Source organism: Microcebus murinus, chromosome 16 (assembly GCF_040939455.1).
Source record: "Microcebus murinus isolate Inina chromosome 16, M.murinus_Inina_mat1.0, whole genome shotgun sequence".
In the NCBI taxonomy this organism is placed as follows: domain Eukaryota; kingdom Metazoa; phylum Chordata; class Mammalia; order Primates; family Cheirogaleidae; genus Microcebus; species Microcebus murinus.
This window is the reverse complement of record NC_134119.1, coordinates 5,519,395-5,543,922: the sequence shown is the minus strand read 5'-3', so window position 1 is coordinate 5,543,922 and position 24,528 is coordinate 5,519,395. Positions and strand designations below refer to the sequence as shown.

Genomic DNA, 24,528 nt, shown 5'->3' with positions numbered 1-24,528 from the left:
TGGGCTTCCTGCTGCCATTCCCAACTGGAGTCACTGACGTTGACAGCTTTAAGAAACAGCGGTACACACCGCACGCCTCCTTTTAAAATGATGTCCGGTGCGGGCCTGGCACGCGGCTGGGGCTGCACGGCGGAAGCCCGTCTGGCGGGGCCCTCCTGCCAGCACCCCCTCTTCCTCGGTCGCTGGAGGAAGCTCACACCCCTCCCAGGCCCCAGCACAGCACCCACCTGCTCAGGTGCTCCTGGAGCACCTGGTAAACGCTGATGCGGAACGTCTCGTTATCGAAGCGTTCCCGGATGTAGTCCTTGTAGATCCGGAATTCTGCTGCGGTCACGGCTTCCCCCTCTGGGATCTTGGAGAGATCGAAGCGGAACTCCCGATGGTGGTAGCGCGGGTGGAAGAATTCTTTGTCGTGCTCCACTGGAAGGGAAGAAAACACACACCAGCACCAAAAGCCCATTAGTGTCCTGGTTTCACTCTCCCGGCTCAGAGTCCAAGCACCTCGCTAAGCTAGATGGAGACTTGCCCACAGCCGGTGGCCCTGGTGACAACCGCCTGTTCCTCACCAACACACCGCACACTGGAGGGGCACAGGCTCAGACCCCAGGGTCACCTTGAACAACGGGAGCAGGACGCTGCATCCAACCTGCTGGGAGAAGTGGGGCACTGCCCACAGCCATCCAAGGTCCCGGCCAGGCTCGGGCCTGGGCCGGACGCCAGCCTCAGCCACTACCCAGCAGTGTCACCCTGGACAAGGTACCAGGCAACCTACGGGGACCTCGATGTCTTCATCTAACAAATGGGGATGATAATCCTCCTTCGTGGGCTGTTGTCAGGGTTGAGTGATCTAATCCACATCAATAAACACCTGTTAGAGCCAGAGAACTGTCAGCTATTGTCGGTAAACATAAACCTTACTGTGCCTGTCAAGGGATACCTCGGCCGGTGGTTCTCAGCCCCGACTGCACATGAAAAGCACCAAGGAAGCTTTTAAAAAATGTTGATGCCCAGTGGTGGCTGGTAAACACCCAACACCTGGCTTTCTGGACCTGATCTGGAGTACTGGCCAATTTCCATGGTGTAAATACTGCCATCCTGGCCGATTTCAAGCTCCCAGAGTAAGGCCACTGAGCATGGAGCTAGGAAGAGAAGCAAAACCGGGCCCCAGTGCAGGGCTGTTCTTACCCCACCCTGAACCAAGGGAACCAATGTCTTTGGGGAGGGGATCTGAAAGTCTGTACTTTTTAAAGCACCCCCAGATATTTCTAACTCATATCCAGGGTTTACGACCACAGTCCCGGACTAAAAGCTGTAAGAAGAGGTGAATGGCAGAGCCTGGGGGGGCTTTGGAAAATGACTATAGGTCAAAATAAGGCAAAAGGCCTCACTCAACCTGTCTCCCTCACGCTGGCAGTGACAGCACACTGAGTTGTCACGTGCGTTTCACGGATGATGAAGACCATGACGGAAGCCGGGGAACAGTGTCTCTGGGGGTGGACCCGTGGTCCCCCAGGTCGTGCACCCTCTGGACCAAGTGGAGCAGGGGTGATGCTGGGTGTCACCAAGTGCTGGGACGGGGCAGAACAAGCAAGCCCGGGCCGGTCTGCAGACCCCCAGACACCTGCCACCCCCTGGATGACGCAGCCCCATCTCCACTTCCTGCCTGGGGTGGGGGACCAGAGAGACGGGGAGAAACAGTGGAGCAGTTTGGGCACCAGAGGGCCAGAAGGGAGGAGAAACGTGACCGGGGGCTCAGCTCGCAGGGTGGGTTTCAGCTGCGAGGACGGCAGGAGGGCAGGGCGCTGAGCAAGGAGGTTCCCACCACAGGCAGCCCCAAGACCCTTCCCACAGATCTCCATTTAAAAATCTGTTTTAGGCCAAGTGGGGTGGCTCATGCCTATAATCCCAGCACTCTGTGGGATACCTTGAGGAGTTTGAGACCACCTTGAACAAGAATGAGACCCCGTCTCTACTAAAAATAGAAAACTTAGCCTGGCATTGTGGTGGGCGCCTGTAGTCCCAGCTACCCGGGAGGCTGAGGCAGGAGGATCGCTTGAGCCCGGGAGTCTGAGGTTGCAGTGAGCTGGGATGACACCACTGCACTCTAGCCAGGGTGACAGAACAAGACCCTGTCTCAAAACAAAAATATGTTTTAAACCTTAGTAATAGTGCAAAAAGATACTGGGGTGAGGGCAGGGAGCCTTAAGGACTTATCCACTGGGGCTGTTCCCTGCTGGGAAGACGGGGCAGGTGAGACTGAGGCCGAGGGAGGTGGCTGGGCACAGGAGCAGCTCTGCCTTCAGGGAGACCTCGGGCAGGTGGCCGCTGTGGTTCAGAGGAACCGCAGCGGCTGGAATCCTGCACCGCATTTGGACAGCCGCCGGACAGGGGAATACTCCAGAAACCACGAGGAGCACCTGTCCTCTGGCCCAACCTGTGGAAAAGGCCAGGCCGGACGGGGAGGAATGGCCGTGGGGCCGTCACCGTCCCCCACGTCTAGGTACAGAGAATGTGGAAGGGAGGGAGGGATTTCTGTGGCAGCTTCTAGAAGGGGCGGCCACCTGGGAACCAAGTGAGCCTCAGGAGGTGGCCGCAGGGTGAGACGGCCAGGCAAAGAGCTGACTGTGTCACCACGGGGAGAGGTGCCCTGGCCAGGCCTCTGCCACCTGGGTGGTGGGTGGGCACCTGACACCCACGGCTGTCCCATGGCCCAGACCCAGGTCCTGGGCACACCAAACGCCTTCACCACCACGAGTACCTGTGGCCATGTTGACAGCTCAGCGAGGAGCCTTCTCTGCTGGCTTGTCAGAACTTTTAATTGCACGGATACATACGTGTAGCGTGTGCACAAGCCCCGCGTGTGCGGCACAGCAAACTGTCACTAAGCGAACCCGCTTACGGAGGCTCCTCTCAGACCAAGAAACGGAACGTCTCCAAGCCCTTGCGCTCCCGACTTCTTGGACCACAGGTCAGTCCGCCTGTCGTGAGCGCTCCACCTGGGGCGTGGCACCGCACCTGTCCTTTCGCACCTGGCGTCCTTCGCAGACTGGTGCCTGTGTGACCCGTGTTCACACATCGCTGTGAATGTGCCCTCACCTCATCGCGTGTGACGCTCGTGGTTTTACAAGACAACAATTCACCTCCCCACCCTACGGTTCGTGGGCGCGCGGGCAGTTCCCAAAGTGGCTCCAGCTTAAAGCCCGGCCGCGGCGCACACGCCGGGACGAGCGCTCCGGTGGAGGCGGGTCTGCACAGCTGGCAGGGAGCCGGGTTGCTCAGCCTCCGCGGTGCTGCCAGGCTGTCCTCCCGGAGCTCTGCACCCGAGCGGTTTGGAGAATGCACCAGCACGAGGTGGAAGAGGCCGGGTCTGCCCTGCACAGGACGACTGCGGACATCCGGGGACCACTCGTGGCCTCCTCAAGTGCTTTTCTCCAGGGCCCATCGAAGCACAGATGAAGGCTCGTTCCAGCCTCCCAGGCACGGCCAACCCTCCCGAGGCTGGGAAGAGCCCCTGAAGTGCGCGACGCCGCCCCCGCAGCCATGCCCGGGAGCACAAAGCAGGTGCCCCCGTGCAGCGAGTCCCAGCAAACCTCAGCTCCCTGCTCCCCGCAGGGACGGGCCGCACCTTCAGAACAGCCCCACTGCAGACGCATGGCGCAGCCTGAGCAGAGAGCGGGCCGGGGGAGCTCCGCTTTACCGCCGCAGATGGCTGCAGACCCCGGACGGGCAAAGTGCATGCTCACTGGGTGCCGGCTCTGTGACGGGCACACTGAGCACCCTTAGCCATCATCTGACAGAAGCTGAGGAGGCAGAACTCATCCCCATTTCACAGATGAGGAAACTGAGGCTCAGAGAGGTCAGGTAACTTACCCAAGGTCACAAGTTAGGTGGGTGGCTGAACTCGGAAGCCCAAACTCTTGACACTCTCTGGAGCCAGGTGGCCAGAGCCTGAGTCTCAGCCGTGCCACCCGGCAGCTGTGTGACCTTGCCAAGTTACTTATTATCCCCACATGCCTCTTCTTTCTCTGGGACGACAACAACGGAATAATGGTCCTTTCTCACGGCGCTGTTGGAAGAACACGGGAGTCTCACTCACAGCAGCACCTGCACACGGTAAGCTGCGTGACAGCCGGCGTCACGGGGCCTCCAACACGATGAGCCGGGAGGAGAGTGACAATCGGTGCCGAAGCAGCAATGTGTGCATGTGAGTGTTTACATAGTTCAATTATGATAACTTTATTTGCAAAAAAAAAAAAAAAAAACTAAAAAAAAATTTCAGTAGACCTAACAATAGAGATACGTTTGAATAAGCACGACATAAATGCAGGTACGATCATTAAAGTCACGCCCAATGAAGAAATATAAAGTGTGCTGCAGCAGCTTTGGAGAACTTTTTTTAATGTATAAGATAAACTGTATCTTAACTGTTAAGACAGTTAAGATATCAGGCTTATACGGTTTCTTTTTATAAAAGAAACTCATGGAAAAAGTGACCAACTAAATGTCTGCAAACATTCGTGGGCTCTTTGGGATGGCTTTCTGAGTGCATTTCCTTCCTTAATGGTTGGAAGACAATGAGAGACATGAAGCACAATGTCTTTCTGTTCTTTCTGAAACCCACATCATTACATGCTCTGAAAATAATTTTATATGGATTATCAAAGAACAGTCATGGAGTTCACACAATAACTCAAAGTCCAAACCAAATTCCAGATCTTGTCTTCCAGAGGTTTCCCCTGTTATGCGGAAGCCACTCCACGCGTGGAACCGCGCCATTTCAACTCAGGCATCCAAAAGGCAGTAGGCAGAGGCTCGCATGTACTTTTGGGGAGAAAACGTATACTTTTTCCTTAAGTTACCATAGTGGATTGCCCTGATTGCCCGGGACTTGTGTTTTAAACTAAATGTCTAGAGTTAGCATGTCCCTGGGCCTGCAGAGAAAAGCTTCCCAAGGAACCGGAGCCTAGGATTTCGGCCTTTCCTCCCTGGGCCAGTTACATTCCAGCACCCCGCGGCTCACAGAGCCCACAGGCATTAGCAGAGGACTTTCATCTTCAGAAGATTAAAAGGGCCCAAATCCCCGTGACCGAAAGATAAGTCCAAAGAAAATGCAAGCCGGAAAACACTATCCTGACAGCCCATGGCCATCCCCAAAGCCAGCTCTGCAACAGTCTCCTCCTTTCACTCCGGCCTGCAGTGATGACCCCCAAACCGCCCTGGGAAGGCCGACTCTGGCCTGGAGGGCGTCGCTGAGGAGGTAGAGGCAGGCAGGAATAGGAGGCCGCCCACCTGGGCACCTGTGTCCTCAGGGAAGACCTCTGTCCCGGGTGGAAGCCACACCTGCACCCCAGCAGCACCCAGGGGTGCCCCGCGTCCCCACAGCACCAGGGCTTCCTCCGCCCACTCAGAGTCACAAGAAAGGTTCAGGCGAACCCCTCACTAAGTGAGAGTCCTCCGAACAAAGGTGCTTGCGTGCGTGCCCGACAACACACAAACGCAAACAACCAACCAATCCTTACGAACGAGAGAGCGTGGACGGAGAGGATGCACTGTTTCCCCGCTGCCGGAGGATGGCTGTGCCGGGGCACGGCTCACCGCGATGCCCCTTGGAGAGCCTCCCCCGTGCTTCCCGGGCAAGCCACGGGGCTCCCCGACGCCCCTCTCCCGAGCTGAGGGATGGGAGGGAATAAGCCCTCGGCCTGGCCAACATGGGATTTCTTTTATTTTTATTGGAACCTGGTGGGGAAGAGGCCCTGCTTGTTTGCTCTGCCTTCAACTCCAGGGATGCAACCCGGCACTCCAGACAGCCACCCGCCAGCGCCCTGCAGAGAAAGCCGGTCCGAGAGGAAGGAGCTTCCAGGCAGGAGGACTGAAGTGGGGACCGAGGAGGGAAGGCTGCCAGGCGTGAGCCCTGGTCTGCCAGTCCCCGCCCTTCCCGAAGTCCGGGGTTTCGGCTCCCCCAAACTGGCGGTTATTCTGAGATCCTTCAAAGAGTCTCCTTTAAGCTAATTGGGGTCAGGCTGCTAGCAGGGCAGTTCCGAGCAAAACAAACACGAGCCCAGTTAGGCACACACCCAGAGACGGGCGGACAGCAGACACAGCCAGGTCACCGTCGTCATCTCCAGGTGACCCTCCGCCATGAAAACGGCTTTCTTCAGACTTGGATCATGTCCAAACACAAGACGTCCCCCTGGACTCAGCTCTGTAGGAACAGGGACGGTGACTGCCTCCGCCCACAAGCCCAGCACAGCCCGACGCTCAGCAGGGCTTCGTAAGACTGTTGGATTGGCTCCATTACTCTCCGTGCCATTCCCTTGCAGCCTCTGGGCAAACCGGCCTGCTGACGGCGCACACGCAGGCAGGCGTCCCGGGGCACGGCAAGCTTCCACGACGCGCGCACACCCAGAGCAGGACACAGCGCACTCGTCACCAGCGCCAAAGCCACCCCCATAGGGCCCCCTCCCCAAGGGTGACGCCGCCCCGACACCCACAGACCCCCTTTGCCTCCACGGCCCTGGACCGAGGCGTCACAAAGGTGTCCCCTTCTGCGACCCCCTCCTCCACTCGACCTCACCCGTGTCGTCACATGTAGCGGTAATCCGTTCATTTCCTCGCTGTATAGAGAGAACCACACCGTATGAATAAGCCAAAACTTGACTTCTGGCGGGCGTTTGGGTAGTTTCCAGTTCGGGACCATTGCAAAGTGTGCTGCAATGGACGCTCTTTGCTGCAATGAACATTCTCAGACAAGCCTTTCACGCGAACACGTTTCTGTCGGGTTGACGCCCGCAAGCGGGATTGCTGGGTCACAGGTGCGGCAGGCTTGGCTTCGGTTCCACATCTGACTGCTTCCATGTCGAGAATCTCGGGGAAACAGGGTATGGGGCCAAACGAGACACAGTCCCTACAGGGACAGTTCACTTGGTTTATTTCAGTAAGTCGAGGTGCACGTGCTCAGGTGTGAGGACAGGGGAGGAACGCTGCAGGTGGGAGCTCTTCCCACGAAAGGTGTTGAAGGGACTCTCAAGGAAGAAGGGAGGTTGACTGGTCTGAGGACAGGGAAAGGCACTAGAGGCAGAGGGAACAGCATGATCGAAGGCCTGAGACAAGAAACAGACTATGTTGGCAAATCTGGGTAAGACTTTTGTTGAGAATAACGAGAAAAAAGCAAGAGAGCTCCTCAGTGGGAAGGTTCTTGCATGCCAGGCTAAGGGTCAATCGCTGACCCCACCAGCCATAATCGGCTGGTCCCTCACTATGCAGGGAAGTACTTCCATCAGATCTACTGTAGAGAAGGCACTGGTGACCCTGTGGAGAGTGGATTATAGGGAGTGGGAGCAGAGGCAGGGAGCCCAGAGGAGAGTCTGGATCCGGGATGACACATATCCTCCAATCCACGTGCCCCTTCCTCCCTTCCTGCACCCAAGACAGGCATCACTAAACAATCGCAGCACTCTCTTCAACCTGGCACTCAGGCAGCCGCTACCAATACTGGCTGGCCCACGAGAGAAAATGACTGCATTTTCCATCCCTGGGCTGGACGACAGAAGAGGGAGAATGGACAAGAAGCACTTCTCCAGGGGAGTGGACAGAAGTCAACGACTGGCCAAACGCAACCATCTGAAGAGCGGGGACGAGACAAGGACTAGTTCCCGCTGTGAGCCTGCGGTGTCTGGCAGGCAATGATGCACCTGCAGATATACACACAGGGGAGCACGGGAGGTGGCGTGGAGGGGAGGAGACACGTGCAGCCGCAGGCAGGTTAAACATGAGGCGACCTGCAGACAGTCTGACTGACAGTTGGCAAGAGAGAGGTCGGGAACACTGGGGAGAATGTTCAAGTTGGGAGCTGCCGAGTCGGTTTCCGGACAAAGTTACGCAGGAAAAGTGCCTCCACGATGAGAAAGGCAAGCATGGCCTCAGAGCAACACTTGGGGGCTGCAGGGCAGACGGAGAACCATGGCAATCAGAGGGACCTGGCCCAGAGGAAGGACAGGACCGGAGGACAGGCAGGGCAAGATGACCAGCGGTGGCCAGATTCACATGAAGGGGACGGGGAGACCGTTCACGGGGTCTGGTCACTGGCTGCTCAGAGACCTCAGAAAGCAGCTCTCACGGGGACGGCCCTGCAGGGGAAACACCTGAAGACCAAGACTGCGGCCAGTTGCAGGAGAAAGACGTTCGGATCGCGGGAGGGGACTGTCGGCCCCCGAGAAGCCGTCTTCATTTCTTCCCCGAGCCACTCTCCCAGAGGGCTGGAAAGAGTTGATAAATGGGTAGTAAACAAGTTAATCACCCAGCAGCTCCTTCCAAAACTTTATGGTTTTCAGAAAAAAAATCCGGCTAACCTTCCAGACTATGTGGACCTCTCACTGCCCCCAAAGATGCCGCTAAACTACGACACAGGAACAAATATTTTATGAGCAAACGGATGCTTTCCAGGCAAAAACCACAAGTCCGGTGTTAGAATTCTGTGCTCCTCACGCGGAGTCTGGTTTCTGTGGGCCCAGAGAGTTCTTTAGCCCCCGTTCGGGACGGGGACAGACCCTGCATCCCTCTAATGCGGGCGGCGCTCCAGAGACTGTAGGACCGACCGAAGTCCACGTCGTGCCCAGACGCTGGAACCGGGTTTCCTGGCCCTGGGACTACCCGGGGCCCAGAGCCCAGGGCCGCCCCCTGCCCATTTACCCTGCAACCAACCCGGCCTCCTTCCCTGCCTACGGGGCCACGGCGCATCCGGAAGGTTCTGGCACACACCAGAACTCACGGAGCTGCCTTACCAGGGCTGCTGCTGGGAGGCGATTTATGGCCCTGCGGCTCGGGGATGTGAAATTTGATGATGGCTCTTCGTTCATTCGGAGATTTATACATGGCAAGATTAAGGGGCTTGAAAAAGCCGCCAGAGGCACGCAATAAACCGGGAGTTCTGGAAAATGGAGCAGACAGACGTTCCGGACTGTGCTAACAGGGAAACGTCCTCTTAATAACGGAGCGGCACTGCGCCTGGGGGGCCACGGACGCCCACGGCTCTCGGGACGGGGACGGGGAGGGGGAGGGGCCGCCCCAAGCCCAGAGAAGCAGAACCTCGCCGAGAAGTCTCACGGCCCAGAAATCCCTCCCGCCGCACCCGCTCGGCCCCTCAGCCGTCAGGCCGTAGGACAGCAGCTGACACCGGCCTGCTTGGAGTGCAGCTCTGTCACCCGCGTGACCCCACGTGTTAAGTGGGGTCACAGCTGACATTTTTTAATTTCTATTTTTAGTTGTAAAATACACGTAACATAAAATTTACCATTCTAGCCACTTTTAGGTGTCCAGTTCAGCAGCATAAAACAAGTTCACATCACCATGCAGACACCTCCTGGACCCTTCATCCCACACAACTGAAAGTCTGTCCCCAACAAGGTCCCCTCTCCCCTCCCCCGCCCCTGGCACTCCCCCCACTGCTTTCTGCCGCTGTGACTCTGACCACTCAGGGACCTCAGATAAATGGAATCACACAGCGGTCGTCCCTGTGTGGCAGTCACAGTTCACTCAGCACAATGTCCTCGAGGTTCATCCGTGTCACGGCCTGTGTCGGAATTTCCTTGGTTTTCAAGGCCGAGTAATATTCCACGGCACGGGTGTACCAAGTTTTGCCTGCCTGCTCACCCCTTGCTGAAATCTGCATGGCTTCCAGGTCTGGGCTGCCGTGACTAACACTGCCGTGTGCACACGGGTGTCGAGTGTCCCCCAGAGCCCCCACTTTCAATGCTTTGGGGTGTGTGCCCGGGCGGGGAGCTGCGGTCGTGCGGCAGTTCTGTGTTTGATATCGCGAGGAGCCCCACACTGTTTGCACGGCGCCCTCCACTTTACACCCCACCAACAGTGCACGGGGCTCCCCGCTCCCCACTTCTCCTCCAACGCTCGTGCTTTCTGTCCAGGGCGGTTCCGACGGCGGCCCTCCCGAGATGAGGCGGGCCACCACACCTGCCACATGCGCCTTCTCGTTGCGCCTTAATAAAGCCCCACTGGGAGGCAGGCACACACGGCGTGCCCGTGTCACAGATGAGGACGCTAGGCTCAGAGTGGTGAAGTCACCTGCCCGTGGCCACACAGCCGTGCGGATCCTGGAAGGCCGGCACCCCTCGCCACCCAGCCGCGCCAACTCCCTTCCTCTCACCACCAGCCCCGTGGCTGGGAGACGGTCAAGCATGGACAGTGCTCGGGCATGCCAAGCTCTGGGCGCACTGGCCGAGTTCGCTACGTTAATCCTAACGGCCGAAGCCAGGGCGAAGTCCCTGCGTGGATAAATTCTGCTCCTGCCTAACGCAGGCTCCCCGGGGGAGGAGGCTGACGGCTTGACGGTCTTGCAGCATGAACCCCGCCTCTCCCCACCCCCCTTTCCCAGTCCCCCTGTGTCGGGGGGCAGCGTCCTGCCTGGCGGAGGGCACACAAGCGGCATTGTCCCCCACCCCGAACTGCCTGCCGCTTCCACCCTCGAACTTTCCACCAAACGCTTCCACCGCCAACGGGACCACCTGGCGCCTGGCCCGCCCGGCTCTGCAGAGGGTCTTGGAAGACACTGCCTCCCTGTTAGGCACGGGGCCATGTGCAGGGCCGCCGAGGGCCGGGCATCCCGGGGCGTCGCCTTGAGGAGCCCGAGGCCCGCGCAGATGTCGGGGTGGGGTGGGGGCAGCGGGAACGGCCGCGCCGCAAGATTAAACACTCCAGTGTCAACATGTGTGCAGCGCTGCTCGAACAATGTTATCATTGTGAGCTGAACGGACCAAAGGGCTGAGGGGCCGGGCGGGAGAGGGAGGAAAGATGGGTTTAATTATCTCTAGAGCCCGGCCCGCCGTTTGCCTAAGAAGACCCAGACGCCGGTGGAGCCGGGAAGAAACGCAGGCTGAGCGCGCCCGTGGATCTTCCCACCGCGTCCCGGAGGCGTCCCAGCTCCCCGGAGGGCGGACCCCGGGTCCGGGGGCCTCTGGGCCCAGCCGCACCCTCAGCCAATCGGAAATAAGGGAAAACGAGTATTTTCAGCTAAACCGGTGCTTCTCAGCCAGGGGTGCCTGTGTCCCCCTCCCCCCTTCAAGGCACACGGAGCAATGCCAGGCGTCACTTTGGGTTGTCACGACTCGGGGGTGCTACTGGCGTCTAGTGGGTAGAGACCAGGGACACCGATTGCTAGCCCCTCGCAGTGCCCGGGACCCCCCACAACGAAGAACGATCCAGCCTCAGACATCGGCGGCACCGAGCTGAGCGGACGGACGGACGGATGGACACAGACTCGAGAGGGCCAAGGACCCTGGGCTGGCAGCGGCCTGAGTGACCCTGGGCTCCCCGTGACAGAGGAAGGGCAGAACTGCTCCGAGTCCTCGTTCTCTCCCACTGGGCTGCGCCATATAGTGCCGACGACTACCTACCTGTCCCTACCTGTCGCGAGTCCCCGCGGCTCAGCCCCACCCCCAGCAGCACGGCGTCCGCCCCTGAGCACCTGAGATGCAGCTGGAGCCACTGTGGGACTCGGCATCTCCTTTCATTTCACTGTGATTCGTTTACATCTCAACAGCCACACAAAGCCAGCGGCGTCACGCGGGGCAGCCGAGCAGGGGACGGTCCCGTCACGGTGGGTGGTGGTGCCAGCAGCGCGAAGCCCGGCACCAGCCCCGAGGCAACACCGGGTCTGCAGAGAACGACCACGGACAAGGCCCGGACAGACCTCCTGAGAGACACCGGGGAGTTCTTCTTTAGAAAGAGGTTCCCAGTGTGAGAAATCTGTGGACGCAGGACGAACGTCACCCCAGAGCCGGGGGTCTGAGGTGACGGCGGCGGCTGCACAGCCCTCGGCTCTATCTGCAAAACGGGCAGCAGGATCCCTGCTCCAGTCACAGGGTCACCCGGGGAAGGGACGTTCCCCACCAGGCACACGGCAGGGATGCCCTGCGAGTAGGGGCAGACGGGCCAAGTTCAAGACCGGCACCATCGCCATCCTTTGCTCCAGGCCCCCCGGCTCCCTGCGGCTGCACGGGGCTGGGCGTGGGGGCGCAGCCCCTCTGCCCCCTCTCAGCCCTCCCTTTCCTTTCCCTCCTAGCTCTGCCTGCTGTGGCTACTTTATCGGTGGGCCTGCTGACCTTCGTCGCTGTCCTAACATCTATTCTAACTCCAGGAGAGCAAGGACCGAGCGGAGGAACAGAACAGAAGAGGTTTCCGCGCGGAGCTGGCCCGGACTGAGTCCCGGCTGCCACTCACCGGGCCCCTGGGCAAGTCGCTTCTCTTCTGCAGAATGGGGGTGATGCGAACCACAACACTGACTTCACCGGGGGGTCGATTAAAACCCAGGATTAAAGCAGACCGGGCTCTCAAGCCTCAGTGTGCCCAGAGTCCCCCAGGAGCCTGTTAAGCACGGCCGGCCGGACCCCACTCCCCGCACGTCCCATCAGGGGGTCCGAGACGGGAGGTCACGCGTTTCTGTTAGTAACACATGCCCAGGATGGCGATGGTGCCGGTCCGGGGACCCCACTCTCAGAACCTCCCGAAAACAGAAAGTCCAGGGAGTGTCTCGCACATTTAGAAGTCTCGAAAGATGCTGCTGCTGTTTAGCTGTTGTTCAGCACTGTTCCACCTTCCACACCCCCGTGCCTGGCGCTTGGCAGCTTCTCAGGTAACTCAGAGAAGAGTGACTGGAAACTTTGCCCACAATGGGCCCACAAGGAGGGAGAAACCCCACCCCTTTGGGCTTTGGTCAGCTCAGGGGGCAGCTTATTTATTTATTTATTTATTTATTTTTTGGAAGCAGAGTCTCACTTTGTTGCCCAGGGTAGAGTGAGTGCCGTGGCGTCAGCCTAGCTCACAGCAACCTCAAACTACTGGCCTCAAGCGATCCTCCTGCCTCAGCCTCCCGAGTAGCTGGGACTGCAGGCATGCGCCACCATGCCCGGCTAATTTTTTCTATATATTTTTAGTTGGCCAATTAATTTCTTTCTATTTATAGTGGAGACGGGGTCTCCATCTTGCTCAGGCTGGTTTCGAACTCCTGACCTTGAGCAATCCGCCCTCCTCGGCCTCCCAGAGTGCTAGGATTGCAGGCGTGAGCCACCGCGCCCGGCCTTCAGGGGGCAGCTTAGAGCAGGGGCTGAGCGTGGGCCTGAGGGTCTGGGCCAAGCAACGAGGGCGACTCAGGACAAGTTCACCCATCTCCGTCTGTGAAATGAGACACGCAGAGGCCGCCAGCATGAGCTGTTGTGAGAATGGAGGCTGGGCTGGCCGCACCGTGGAGACCACAGCAGGCCCAGGGGCGGCCAGGTGGGGGGAGCAGAGCTGTGCCCCCCCCAGCGCCCCAGGAAGGAGGGGGCCACTCACACCATCCCCCAACACGGCAGAGACGCCTGGGTCAGCTGGGCAGGCACAGCTGGTTTAAGGTATTTTAGAAGCAAATCAAATCAAATGAGAATTCATAATCCTTCCTGAGGTCTGGGTTCCATCAGCCTGAACTCATTAGGCCCGAGAGGTGCAGGTGCAGCGAAGGCAAGGACGGTTCTGCCTTTTCCTCGCCCGTGCCAGGCGCCCATCTCCCTTTCAAAATAAGAGCTTCTCCAAAGCCTGGCGCTGTCCCGGGACCAAGGCACCGACAGCGCAGCTGCCAGCTGCAGTTCTGTAAACAGAGGTGCAGAGGTACGCAAAGGCTGCCCCAGGGGCCGGCCGGGGAGTGTGGTGGAAACCAGAAATCGTCGAGAGCCTCATACATTTCAAGTTCACATTTTAAGAAACTGAACTTGAATTCCTAGGCTGAACTGTCAAAACACCCTTAAACTTGCATCGTTGTTCTTTGGTGTGGGAAGGAGGAGAATCTGAGATCAAACCAAAGAATGGCATTTTGTCTCCTACACGGAATGTAACCAGTAGAGCCGCCTACGAACTCCCAACAGTTCTAAATGAGGCTTTCTGTCCAAATCGCTGCTCTTGCGATTGGTGATTTAAAAGAGTGTTCTCCTACAATTACACCTCTATTATATAGAGTTTAGAAATCCTGTCCGCTGTTAGAAGACAGGACAGTCGGTACCCCTGGGTGCAGGTACGAGACGGTTGTGGCCATGTTCTGTTTCTTGAACTGGGCACTGGTGACCTGGGGTGTTTGCTTTGCAAAAATTCACAAGTGTTCTCGATTTGAGTGCTGTTCTGCACGTGTTACGCTTCAGTAAGCAGCTTTATTAACAACCCATCTCCCGTTCTATTGTCGCCATATTAAGAGGTACAATCAATGCAATGATAGCTCTTTAGGGCAAAGATGCCAATATCTTAACCAATTTTAAGACATCGCGGTTTTCAGAAATACTGATAATCGAGGAATTTGGGCCTTAGGCCTGACGCACACAAGCCACCCTCACCCCCACTCGGCCCTCGCAGGAGACGCCCCGACGGGCAGGGCTGCTAACCGGCCTGCTCCAGACCCACCTCTCCAGCCCGAGCAGCAGTTCAGGGTCAGGTGGAAGGGGGAAGGCTCAGGATCCAGACCTCCAAATCCAGATACCCTCACTGACTATCCATCCCTGGGCTTACTGAATTCTCTCTGCTCGGTTTTCTAGTCTGTAAAATGGGTATAATGATAACAGCCCTTACCTGAAATGGTTGTTATAAAAATCAAATAAGTTAATCTAAGGAAAGAGGATAAGGGTGCTTGACACATAGCAAGCCTTCAGCAAATGTTAGCTACTAGGATTCTTATAATAACTAACGCAGCTCTAATCAGATAATAAACACATCCCCATACCCCCAACCCAGCCACAGGGGCCAGGGCTAACGCCGGCTGCTGTTTATCTCTCTTCTAGCCCCCCAACTGATTCACGAGTGGATACGTGCATCAAGCTGCCTAGGAGTCTCTCCCCAGGAATTTTAGTCAAATATAGTAGTTCAGCCACATGATCAAGATCCAAGTTTCCTCTGTCTTTTTTGCTCTACCATTGTCTACACATTGACTTTCAATCCTTACGCCTCATCGTCACAAGATGGCTGCCACGTCTCCAAGCATCATGTCTTCCCAAAACCACATTCGAGGCCAGAAAGGGGGGAAGAGGACAGAGAGTTTTGTTTGCTCAGCTGTCACTCATCAGAAAGCAAAATATTTTTCAGAACCATGTCCCAGCTCATTCTACCCCCAGCAGATTTCCTCTCGTGTATAAGTAATCAAAACAACATCCCACGGCCATTCCAACCTCCAAGGGAAGTCGACTTGGGAGAGCAGGCATGTGGGTGGCTGGGTGGCTGTAACGACAAGTCGCTGTGGGGTGGGTAGCAGAAGAATCTAGTGAGGCAGAGAGGGAAGAGGACAGTTGTTCGGTGAAAGAGACGAGAGACCCGGAATCAGCCCTGCCTTCTCTAGAACCTTCTTGTTGCTAGTCTGGCGTGTCCCTTCCCAAGGCTTGGGGATGCCCTGATCCCCTGCCACCACCACCACGTGCACCGCTCAGAACAGATTTCTGTTGTCTGCAACCAAACTTCTGCTAAATGTACCTGTGTTCAGACCAAACTCACACTGCCCAGAAACAACTCCGAAAAATACCTTCTACTTCCCTCCCTCCTCTCCCCGGATCATGCCACCTTCCGACCACTGGGCCTAAGGGCACGCCAGGTCCCACTGCGTCAGTCTCCCTCGGGAACAAACAGAAGCAACGCAGGTGCCCAGAACCCTTTCCCGGGAAGGTCCCGCCGGGCTCTCGGAGCGCGGACGCAGCATCACCGTCCAGTCCGCGTGCGCAGGCAGGCCTTTCTTCCAAGGGCTCTCCACCCTTGGGGAGCAAGCAGTGACACGGAGTCTTAAAATGCTTTGAGTACCTGTGCGTCCTCTGCCCCGTGCACACAGGAGCGCCTGTCCCTCCAGCGGACTCAGACCAGGCTCCGCCCCGGCCTCCACTCCTCCCGGGGACAGTCATTCCTGACTTTCTCCCGTCACTGTCAAGAAAATTTGCCCCTATCTTTGGAGATCAGGAGGGTGAGGACGCTAATATAGCCTGTTTCCAGCAAACAACTGGCTGTCGGCTGGAGTCCCTGCCATCCTCAAAGGCGGAGCTACAGTTGTACCCACTTGTGGGTTAGAGTTGAAAGAAAAGCGATAACCACTCCACGGGCTGCAGACGGTCCGGTTAAATTAACGTCAGCGTTCGCCCATCAGCCTTCTCCTGTGCTCACAGAGGTGCGCGGTTACGGGGAGACTCTGGAAGCTAGCTCAGGGCCTCTATCTACCTGTGCATACGGTGAAGCGAAATCACACGTGCAAATGCCTGGCACAAATCCAACTACATGCAACGCAGGAAACAACACAGAGGGAGACAGAAACCCTGTCAATCGCTTGAATGTGGCCACCTGACGACCACTTCCCACCCACGGCTCCCTCACCTGTCTCCCCTGTGCTGGCTAGAGCCTAACTGCGTATTTTCCCACCCTCCCTTGCCCAGTTTGGCCCATAAGACTTAAAAAGGAGAAGTGTTCTAGGGCATTCTAAGAAAACATGAAAAAAGTAAGCAAGGATAGCTCTTTGTACCCTCCCCTCCTGCCTTGAATGTGAGACTGTCTAAGGATGCAATGTTTGGAGCTGCAGCCGCCACTGTGTGACCGTGAGGTAGCAGAAAGGAGGCACCGAGCAGGGAGGGTGGAAAGCTCAGGGGTCCCTGGATGGTACCACTGAACTGCTACTCCAGACTTGAAATCAGCTCCCTGGAGATCTGCTGATAGGGGAGATGATGAGATAACGACATGAGTCTGTGCTGAAGCCACTCTGGGCAGCCGACCTGTGACTTGCAGCTGAACAAGTCCTACACGGGACACCATTCCTGTCCCCAGAGGCAGACAGCGGGCATCATGGTGTATGCATCTCACATATCTCCTGTCCCAGAGGGTGGTTCTAACGTCTACAGATAAGCATTGGGGCACAATATAGGCCCTACACGTAAGCCGATCACGTCATCTCCCGGACGACAGAAGGAGCAGCAGCAGCCAAGGCACTGGAGGAAGCACTGGCCGCAGGGACTGACCACACACAGACACAGCGAGACGCGGCAGCTGCCTGAGGGCTCTCGAGGGTGATTTCACCCTGTCCAGTTTCTGTCCTGCCCACTGCCTTTACTCTAACCCCCACGGAGGGGGAGGCTGCAGCATCAAACTTTTTCAAAATCCCAGGCTTCTGGTCAAAACTATAGTGAAGTTCAGTAAATAACATAGTTTTTTAAATTTGAGGCTATGTAGGGAAATTTATGGTCTTAAATAAGAGGGCCCAAGATGGATTTGGAGAGGAACTTCCAGGCACCTCCAGTGAGTTTCCGCTGCCACATTAAAACCCCACCAGGTGACATTCCACTGTCCTGTTCACGGATGGGCCTGGGACAGGCTCTGCAGCCAGACTGGGCCCCAGGAGTGGCCCTGCTTCCAGAGAGCTCCCCGCAGGAGAGGGCTGAGCCCCTTCCCGCCAAGCACTCATTTAATCCCAGTGCCCTGAGCCCTGAGCCACCCACAGTAGAGGGAAACTGAGGCCCAGAGAACTCCCACCCTTTCAGTAGCCTGTCTGAGGACATGCATCAGTGGGAAACTGAGGCCCAGAGAACTCCACCCTTTCAGTAGCCTGTCTGAGGACACGCATCAGTGACCTGGACTCAAGGACAACAGACAGACTTGCAGCCCCCAAAGCCAGGCAAGTGACTTGTCATTCCTGATCCCATTTGCACGCCCATAAAAATAAATGTGGGAACTGTGCCATTTGAAACGGCTGGCACAGGTGAGTCCTCACTTACGGTGGAGAAATGTCAGTCTTCCGTATTAAAAAATGGGGGAAACACAGAAATGCCACCCTACAAGGATTGACATAAATAGTGTTCAGAACAACAGAAAGCAAATGGTATTTTACTGTGAAACTTTTATTTATGTGTGGTTTTTTTTTTTGAAGAGAAGGCCAGCCCACAGCCAGATGCCCAAGCCCGACGGGCTGCCTGTGCCCACGGCGGGCAGGGCGCACACAGGGCTGTCCCCAGCCGGTCAGAGTTCCCTTCAAACCCTGCACCAGTAAACACGGACCTCAATCGGCAGGGCACCTTCTAGCATAACAGGATCGGCCGTCCTGCTCTGCCTGGAGCCCCTCAAGTCAACGCAGACAAGCTTCCCCTTCCGGCCTGGGGCACCTCCGGGAACGGGGGGCCAGCCCGACCCAGAGACCCAGAGACCCAGATCCGTGGGGACGGGCCCGGCCGCCAGGCCCACGGCCTGCGCTCTCCGTGTGCCGAGGGCTGCAGATGGGCACGGTGGGCCAAGTGACAGCCTGGCTGCCCACAGCTGACGTCACCAGGCGCCTTCTGCCTGCCGCCCGAGCGACCACGTCCCCCTGCCTTCCCGCGGCAGCCCAGGAGACAGGCAGCAGCGTCAACCCCAGCAGAGGAAACGGGGACGGACGGCCTGAGGCCGTGCCCATGGGAAGTTAACTTGTCGGCTTGTTCAAAGCCGCAGAGCCGAAGCCTTAGCGCCCACCCGAGATGCTCCAGGGGAAGCTGCTCAAAAGCAGCGCGCAGGGAGAGGGGTGCTGGGGCCAGGCAAACTGAGGGAAAGCCGTGCCTCGGGGGTTCAGAACACGCGTGTCACGCAGAAGACCCTGAGAGGTCTCCGGAGGGGACAGCAGTTTCAGTCAGAGCTTCCTCAAACTCAGAGGAGCCCCGTGAACACCGTGGAGGAGAGAGGGCGTCCCTGCGTCACTGGGGGTCTGCAGAAGGACAAAAGGGACAGATAAAACTCTGGCTTTTTAAAATTTTTTACACTTTCCCAAACAGGGGGTCTGGACGGTCCGCATCGCGGCTACCCAACCCCGGCACCGTGGCCATGCAACAGCAGCCGCAGGCAGTTTGCAAGCGAAGGAATGTGTTCCAATAAAACTTTATTTATAGACCCTGAAATGTGAATTTCATGTAATTTTCACATGTCAGGAAATATTATTCTTCTTGTGATTATTTATCACCCTTTTTAAAACTATAACAACCATTCTTAGCTCACAGGCTGCAGAGAAGCAGGCAGCCTGCAGGCTGGTGCCGGCCGCTGGGCTGGGGCTGACCCAAGCAGGTCTCCCCGCTTTAAGCAGCTCTTAAGCTGTAAGTAGCTTTTACGCAAGAAGTGGAAAAACGCAGCTTCTCGGCTCAACCTCCCTCTCCCTGGCAAGTTACTTGCCAGGGGAGGGAAGGAGGTAAGAGAGATCTGCCCTGTTTCCTCCTGGGGAACGTTGGAAGGGGAAAACAACAGGGCCCCGTTCTAAACGTGCTGAATCTTAACTGGACCTTTTGCCCGATCTTTTAGCATCATCAGGCAAAAGGTCCAGTTAAGGATCTGGTTCTGGGAGTGGACGCCTGCTCTTTCGAGGTTCCAGGGCATTTCAAACCCAGGCAGAGCCGTGCCCCCAGGAGAAGGCTCAAGTTTTGATTGCAATCTGTGCTCCTTTCAACCGGAAAATAATGCATCCCACTAGAAATGGGCCCCACTCCCCACCATGGGCCAATGGGTTGGAAGCCAAGTCTCCCCAGTGAATTCCCAAGTTTGAGGAACATCGCCCTAAGCCAGTGGCTCTCCACCGGGGGTGACTCTGCCCACCAGGGGACAGTTAGCAATGTCCGCAGATGTGCGTCATTGTCATGACTTGGCGAGGGGCCAGGGGCACTGCTAAACGCCCAACAGTGCCCAGGGCAGCCCCCAACAGAAAGAACCAGCTGGTTTAAAAAGCCAGTAGTGCCCAGGCTGGGAAACTCTGCCCTGAACATACCTAAAAAAGGCCCTTCCACGTTCCAGAGGCCCAGGGATTTCTGGGCGCCCCTCGTCCCTCCCTCCCGCCAGTGTATGAAGACAATTAGAAGCTCAGGGTTTGAGCAGGTATAAGGCAAGTCGCTTCATTTATTGTTTCCTCCTAAAGGAAATGACCAGCCAGCGCCTCCATCCCATAAACATTTACTAGCCCTGGAAGGTTCCAAGGCCTCACTGCCAGTTTTAAGGGCTTCTCTCTCTCTCTCTCAAGAAATGTTAGGTCAAGTCAGTCAGAAAATAGAACTTGAGAGGGGGCGAAGATTGGTGGATGGATGGGGGGTTTACAAAGTTCAGGACCAAGAGGAAAACTGAAAGATCTAAAACAACTCCCCCACCCCCTCTCTGTTGCCCATAAACAAACGGCAGCTCTATATTGGGCACCTTAGGAAGGAGGCAGAGAGAGTTTTACAGGTCTCGGGGTGCCGTCCTGTGGGTTTTTCATTTGCGTGCTGAGTCCCCGTCGTGTTAATGGGTCCGTAGATTGATTAGTTATTGGCCTTTGGGGCACAATACCCCGAACACACACTGGGACTGGCTCTCCTGGCCCCCAACTTTGGGAATAGCAGCACCCCAGAGCCCCTCACGCCTGAGCTCACGGGTGTCCGTGCACCAAAGAGTTAACATCATGGTTGCTCCCTTTTTTTAAACAAACTTTTTATTTTGGAATAACTTTAGATTTACAAGAATGCACGAAACAATATATTACAATTATAATTGTTAAGTAAATTTCAAGAATGACCAACATCATAGAAACTGACTAGCTAAGCTTCAACCAGAATCTCTGCATAATTGACAGGTGGGATTCACAGCCAACGATTCGCTTCTGAATCTTCCATATCTGTCGTGGTATCTTGGGAAGCGTTCTTCACCGATGACAGTGTGGGAGGCATTAGCGCCACTTCCAGATTCTTCCTGCCACTCTGCCTTCCTGAGCATGGGGTGGAATCGTGGTCCACTGCCCGGCCTGGGTCAGGTTTGGCCACGTGACTAGTGTAAGGTGAGCAGAAGCTCTTCCAGGTAGAAAGTCATTTCCAGCTAGAAATTTTAGGAGCCATTGCACAGTTCACATTATCTCTCCTCCCTCTGGAAAGGTACTGTGACTATCTTGGTGAATATGGTGACATTCTGAGGACCTGAGCCTCCCCTAGCAACCCCCACTGCCACCAATGTACACAGCGCCCACCAACCCACGATGGACCTGTAACTTAATGCAAATGAAAAACAAACCCCTGTGATTTTAAGCCACTGAGATTGTGGGGTTTTTTGTTACCACACAATAACTCCATGCATGCTGACCAGACAAAGGGTCAAAAATCATTGAAGTCTGGGGCCAGACCTTGAGCTCAGCGGTCTCTAACCGTTAAACCACGATTCTGAAAACCACCAAAGAACATTCCACCACACTGCAAGTGTTGGGGGCAGCAAAGTTAATTAAGTGTATACTGTTTGTCAATTAGAACTGTGTTAACAATCAAAATTAAATTTGTGTTAATAATGATTAGCTAAAATTCACATTAATGGACAAACATTAAAACTTTGTGTTGTTTTTATCTGTAGTGCCTCCTACTTAAATTTCCATTTTCATCTATGTTTATAAAGTACTAATGCAAACTATCCTAACTGTCCTGTAGCAGTTACACAACTTGTTTCTATTTGGGTGTGTACTCAAAAAACTGCTAGTGGGAATCCGAGGACACTGCCTAGAATGTCTTCACGCCACTCATGCAAACCGACAGCCAACACCGAGTGACTTCCACGCCAGGAGAAGGCAGCTCTCTGCAAGGCAGCACACGGGCAGGAGAGTAAGAACGTCTGGAAGAAACAGCCAGGGGTCCTTTACCGAAGGCCAGAACACAAGCCATTGCAACCACAAAAAACCTTGCCGGCCTTTGCACTTGTGCGTCAAGGTGCGGGCTGACGAGCTGGGACCACCGCAGGCCACCCTAGGCCGACAGTGCTCGGTGCTTAGCTTTTTTGTTTTCGCTCCCCCCCCCCCAAACTACAGGAAAGCAAGAGAGAGGCTGGAATCACACGACGGGGGCAGGCCTAAATCCGATGCTTAACCGCATGCAAGTCCTCGATTTGGGAAACAGTGCAAGTTTTTATTCACAGCCAAATTTAATTAAGCCAGACAACAAAAGATTGAAACTTGAAAGCCACTCCAGGGAGATAAAGATGTGATAGAACACGTGACCTCGGAGATGCAGGGAAACTTAATACTCGGGACTTTTCAAACGGCAGAGAAAGAGCTGAAGGGAACTTACGGGAGGCCTCGGTCCCGGGCCCTGGAAACATTCTCTTTCGTCCTCTGGTCTCCAGAGGCTTCTAAACACACTGAACCCACACAGGGCTCTGTTGTCGCGGTCCAGCCCCAGCGGCAGGAGCCACGGGCAGCCGCGCACCTGCTCCAGTGAAAAGTGGGAAAGTCGTGCTGCTCTGTTAATGAATGCTTTGGGCTCGTCACTCCCTTGAAGGGAAAGACCATTTGTACTTTGACTGTCTTCCAGAAAGGGCTGGAAAGAAACACTCCAGTAATGTAATTTTTAAAATTAGACTTTTTTATTTTGAAATGATTTTTTTATTTAAAGTTGGAAAGATAGTACAGAGAGTTCTCCTTATATACCCCTCTGCTCAGTTTCATTTTCCCAAGTAGTAAAATGATTAAATAACTATAGATGCTAAAACCCAGAGAGAGATTCAGCATCATTCTATTGGATGAGTGATCGAGTGAGTTTGGGGCATTCACTCAAATTTCACTGGTCTCTGAGAGAGGAGGGAAGGACATGCATGTACATGCCTTTGGGGCCATTTCCGTGACCGCTATAAAATAACATGTATGGCTTAATCTCAGTGTTTTAAGATTAAGTACTTAAAAACTGAAATTCCAACTAACCTACCAAAATAAATCTTCATCTGGCTACCACAATAAAGGCAAAAGCGACCACTTATTGTGCACCAACTCCCAGCCAGACTCCGCCGTACACGGGTGATAGGATTTGGTCTTCTTCAGAATCTGTCGAGGAGGGAATATCTGGGCTTTATAAAATGAGAAGACAAGCTCAGAGATGTTAAGTCACTTGCCCAAGGTCACACAGCTAACAGGCAATCATAGTGGAAACAGACACATGGATTTAGGCTGTGTCTAAAGAGTCACTGTGGAAGCCGTTCCAAGCTCCCTTGCCAAGTCACACCCACTGCTGTCACCGGGAACTTCCGTTACACGGCCACGAAGCCCCCCAACCCCCCAGTCCATATATCACCCAGAATTAGCTGCGAAGTGTCGGGAAACTCCGCCAGGCAGCCCCAAGCACCAGCGAGGGCTGGAAGCCTTCACTGTGGAGCCCTTTATAGAAAGCCGCGCTTGGCAGCCCCCGCTCCTGCATGGGGACAAATTAACATTGGCATTCCAAACACAGGAAAGGAAGGAAATTGGAAACACAGTTTATACTTGGCCAGCCCTTTGAAATACTGTACCATGCTACCGACATCAATTAATGAAAAGCAGGGTTGTGTGAGAGGCTCTGGTTTGGAAATGCATTAACACACGTTAAACATGTTTGCACAGGAACCGGATTATAAGCACCCTGGCTCCAAAACAATGAAGCAATTACCCTAAAACTGGTGCGCTCAGAGCTGTCATTAATTCAATCCACTCCACGCGGATCAGCAAAGGCTTTGCGCCGCTCCCCACAATGCCTTCCGACACGGATGTTGACAGGACGGCGGCGCATGCTACTCTGGGTCGCACATGAGTGAGTGTCGAACTTCATGCACCCCTAGTATCCCCCCGAATCACAGACACTTTACTCTGGAGAGGGGAGGGACACACAGCGGCAGCCCTGGCATTCACTGGCACTGCCATTCCGCTGTGGGTTTGAGCGATTTTTTGCCTGGGAAAGTTAACTATGAACTATCTGTTCCATATTAAGAAATACCAAGTCACATTTTTGTCAAGTATTATTTGTCAAATGCCATTTGCTGCAAAATCCGGAATTCAATCCCAGCTTGAACACAACAGCTAACGGCACACGGCTCACGTAACACAGCCAGGGCCGAGCGCGGTGCCGTCTGCAGCGAGCGAACCCCCCGGCCTCTGGAAACGGGTTCAGGAACTGGAAAGAAAGCATCTGGGGCTCTGGGAAAAATAAAGGACAGCGCCTTGAGCTGCCCAGGACAAAGGGCCCTGCATGCCGGGAGAACAAAACCAAGACCAAGTGCCCCGAGTGCCCCCTCCACTATCTTGTACGGATGCTGAGAGAAAGGATTTTAAAGATGCGGGTGAATCTCGCCATTCCTGACCTGCCACGGAAAGAACTGGCTCATTTCTTGAAAGACCAGCGTCCCCGGGCCTGCGTCTGCGGCCACGCCCACCTGCGCCCTGGCATCGCTGCCCTGGCATCGCTGACGTCTCCCGCCCGCTCCGTCACCCGCTGATGTCACCCGCTCGGCGCCACAACTCCACGGCGATCTGGGATCCATCAAGTTGGAGCAATGTGAGTGAGTAAAGCTCGATGTGTTATCATTGTCGCCACAAATTAACAGTTTCTATGTAAATATTGGTATTTCCTCGCCCCATGAAGGCGAAAGCAGGCAAAATGGCACCAGCGCATTTGATTTAAACTAATTAAAAGCAGAGGGTTGTGCAACTCAATATATTGATTTTACCAGTGGGACTTAAATCTTTTATAATAAGTGTACACAGCTGCACGCTCTCCCACCGCCACGCTGTAC

At 55.4% G+C, this 24,528-nt stretch overlaps 1 protein-coding gene across 1 annotated transcript in view; it reads right to left on the bottom strand.

Moving 5' to 3' along the window:
* The window catches only part of BMP7 (bone morphogenetic protein 7), a 75,704-nt gene that overhangs the window by 45,642 nt on the left and 5,534 nt on the right, over positions 1 to 24,528 (bottom strand). The window contains exon 2 of the mRNA XM_012770495.2: positions 228 to 420. Coding sequence (XP_012625949.1) covers positions 228 to 420 — 193 coding nt within the window. The remainder of the gene's footprint in view (positions 1 to 227; positions 421 to 24,528) is intronic.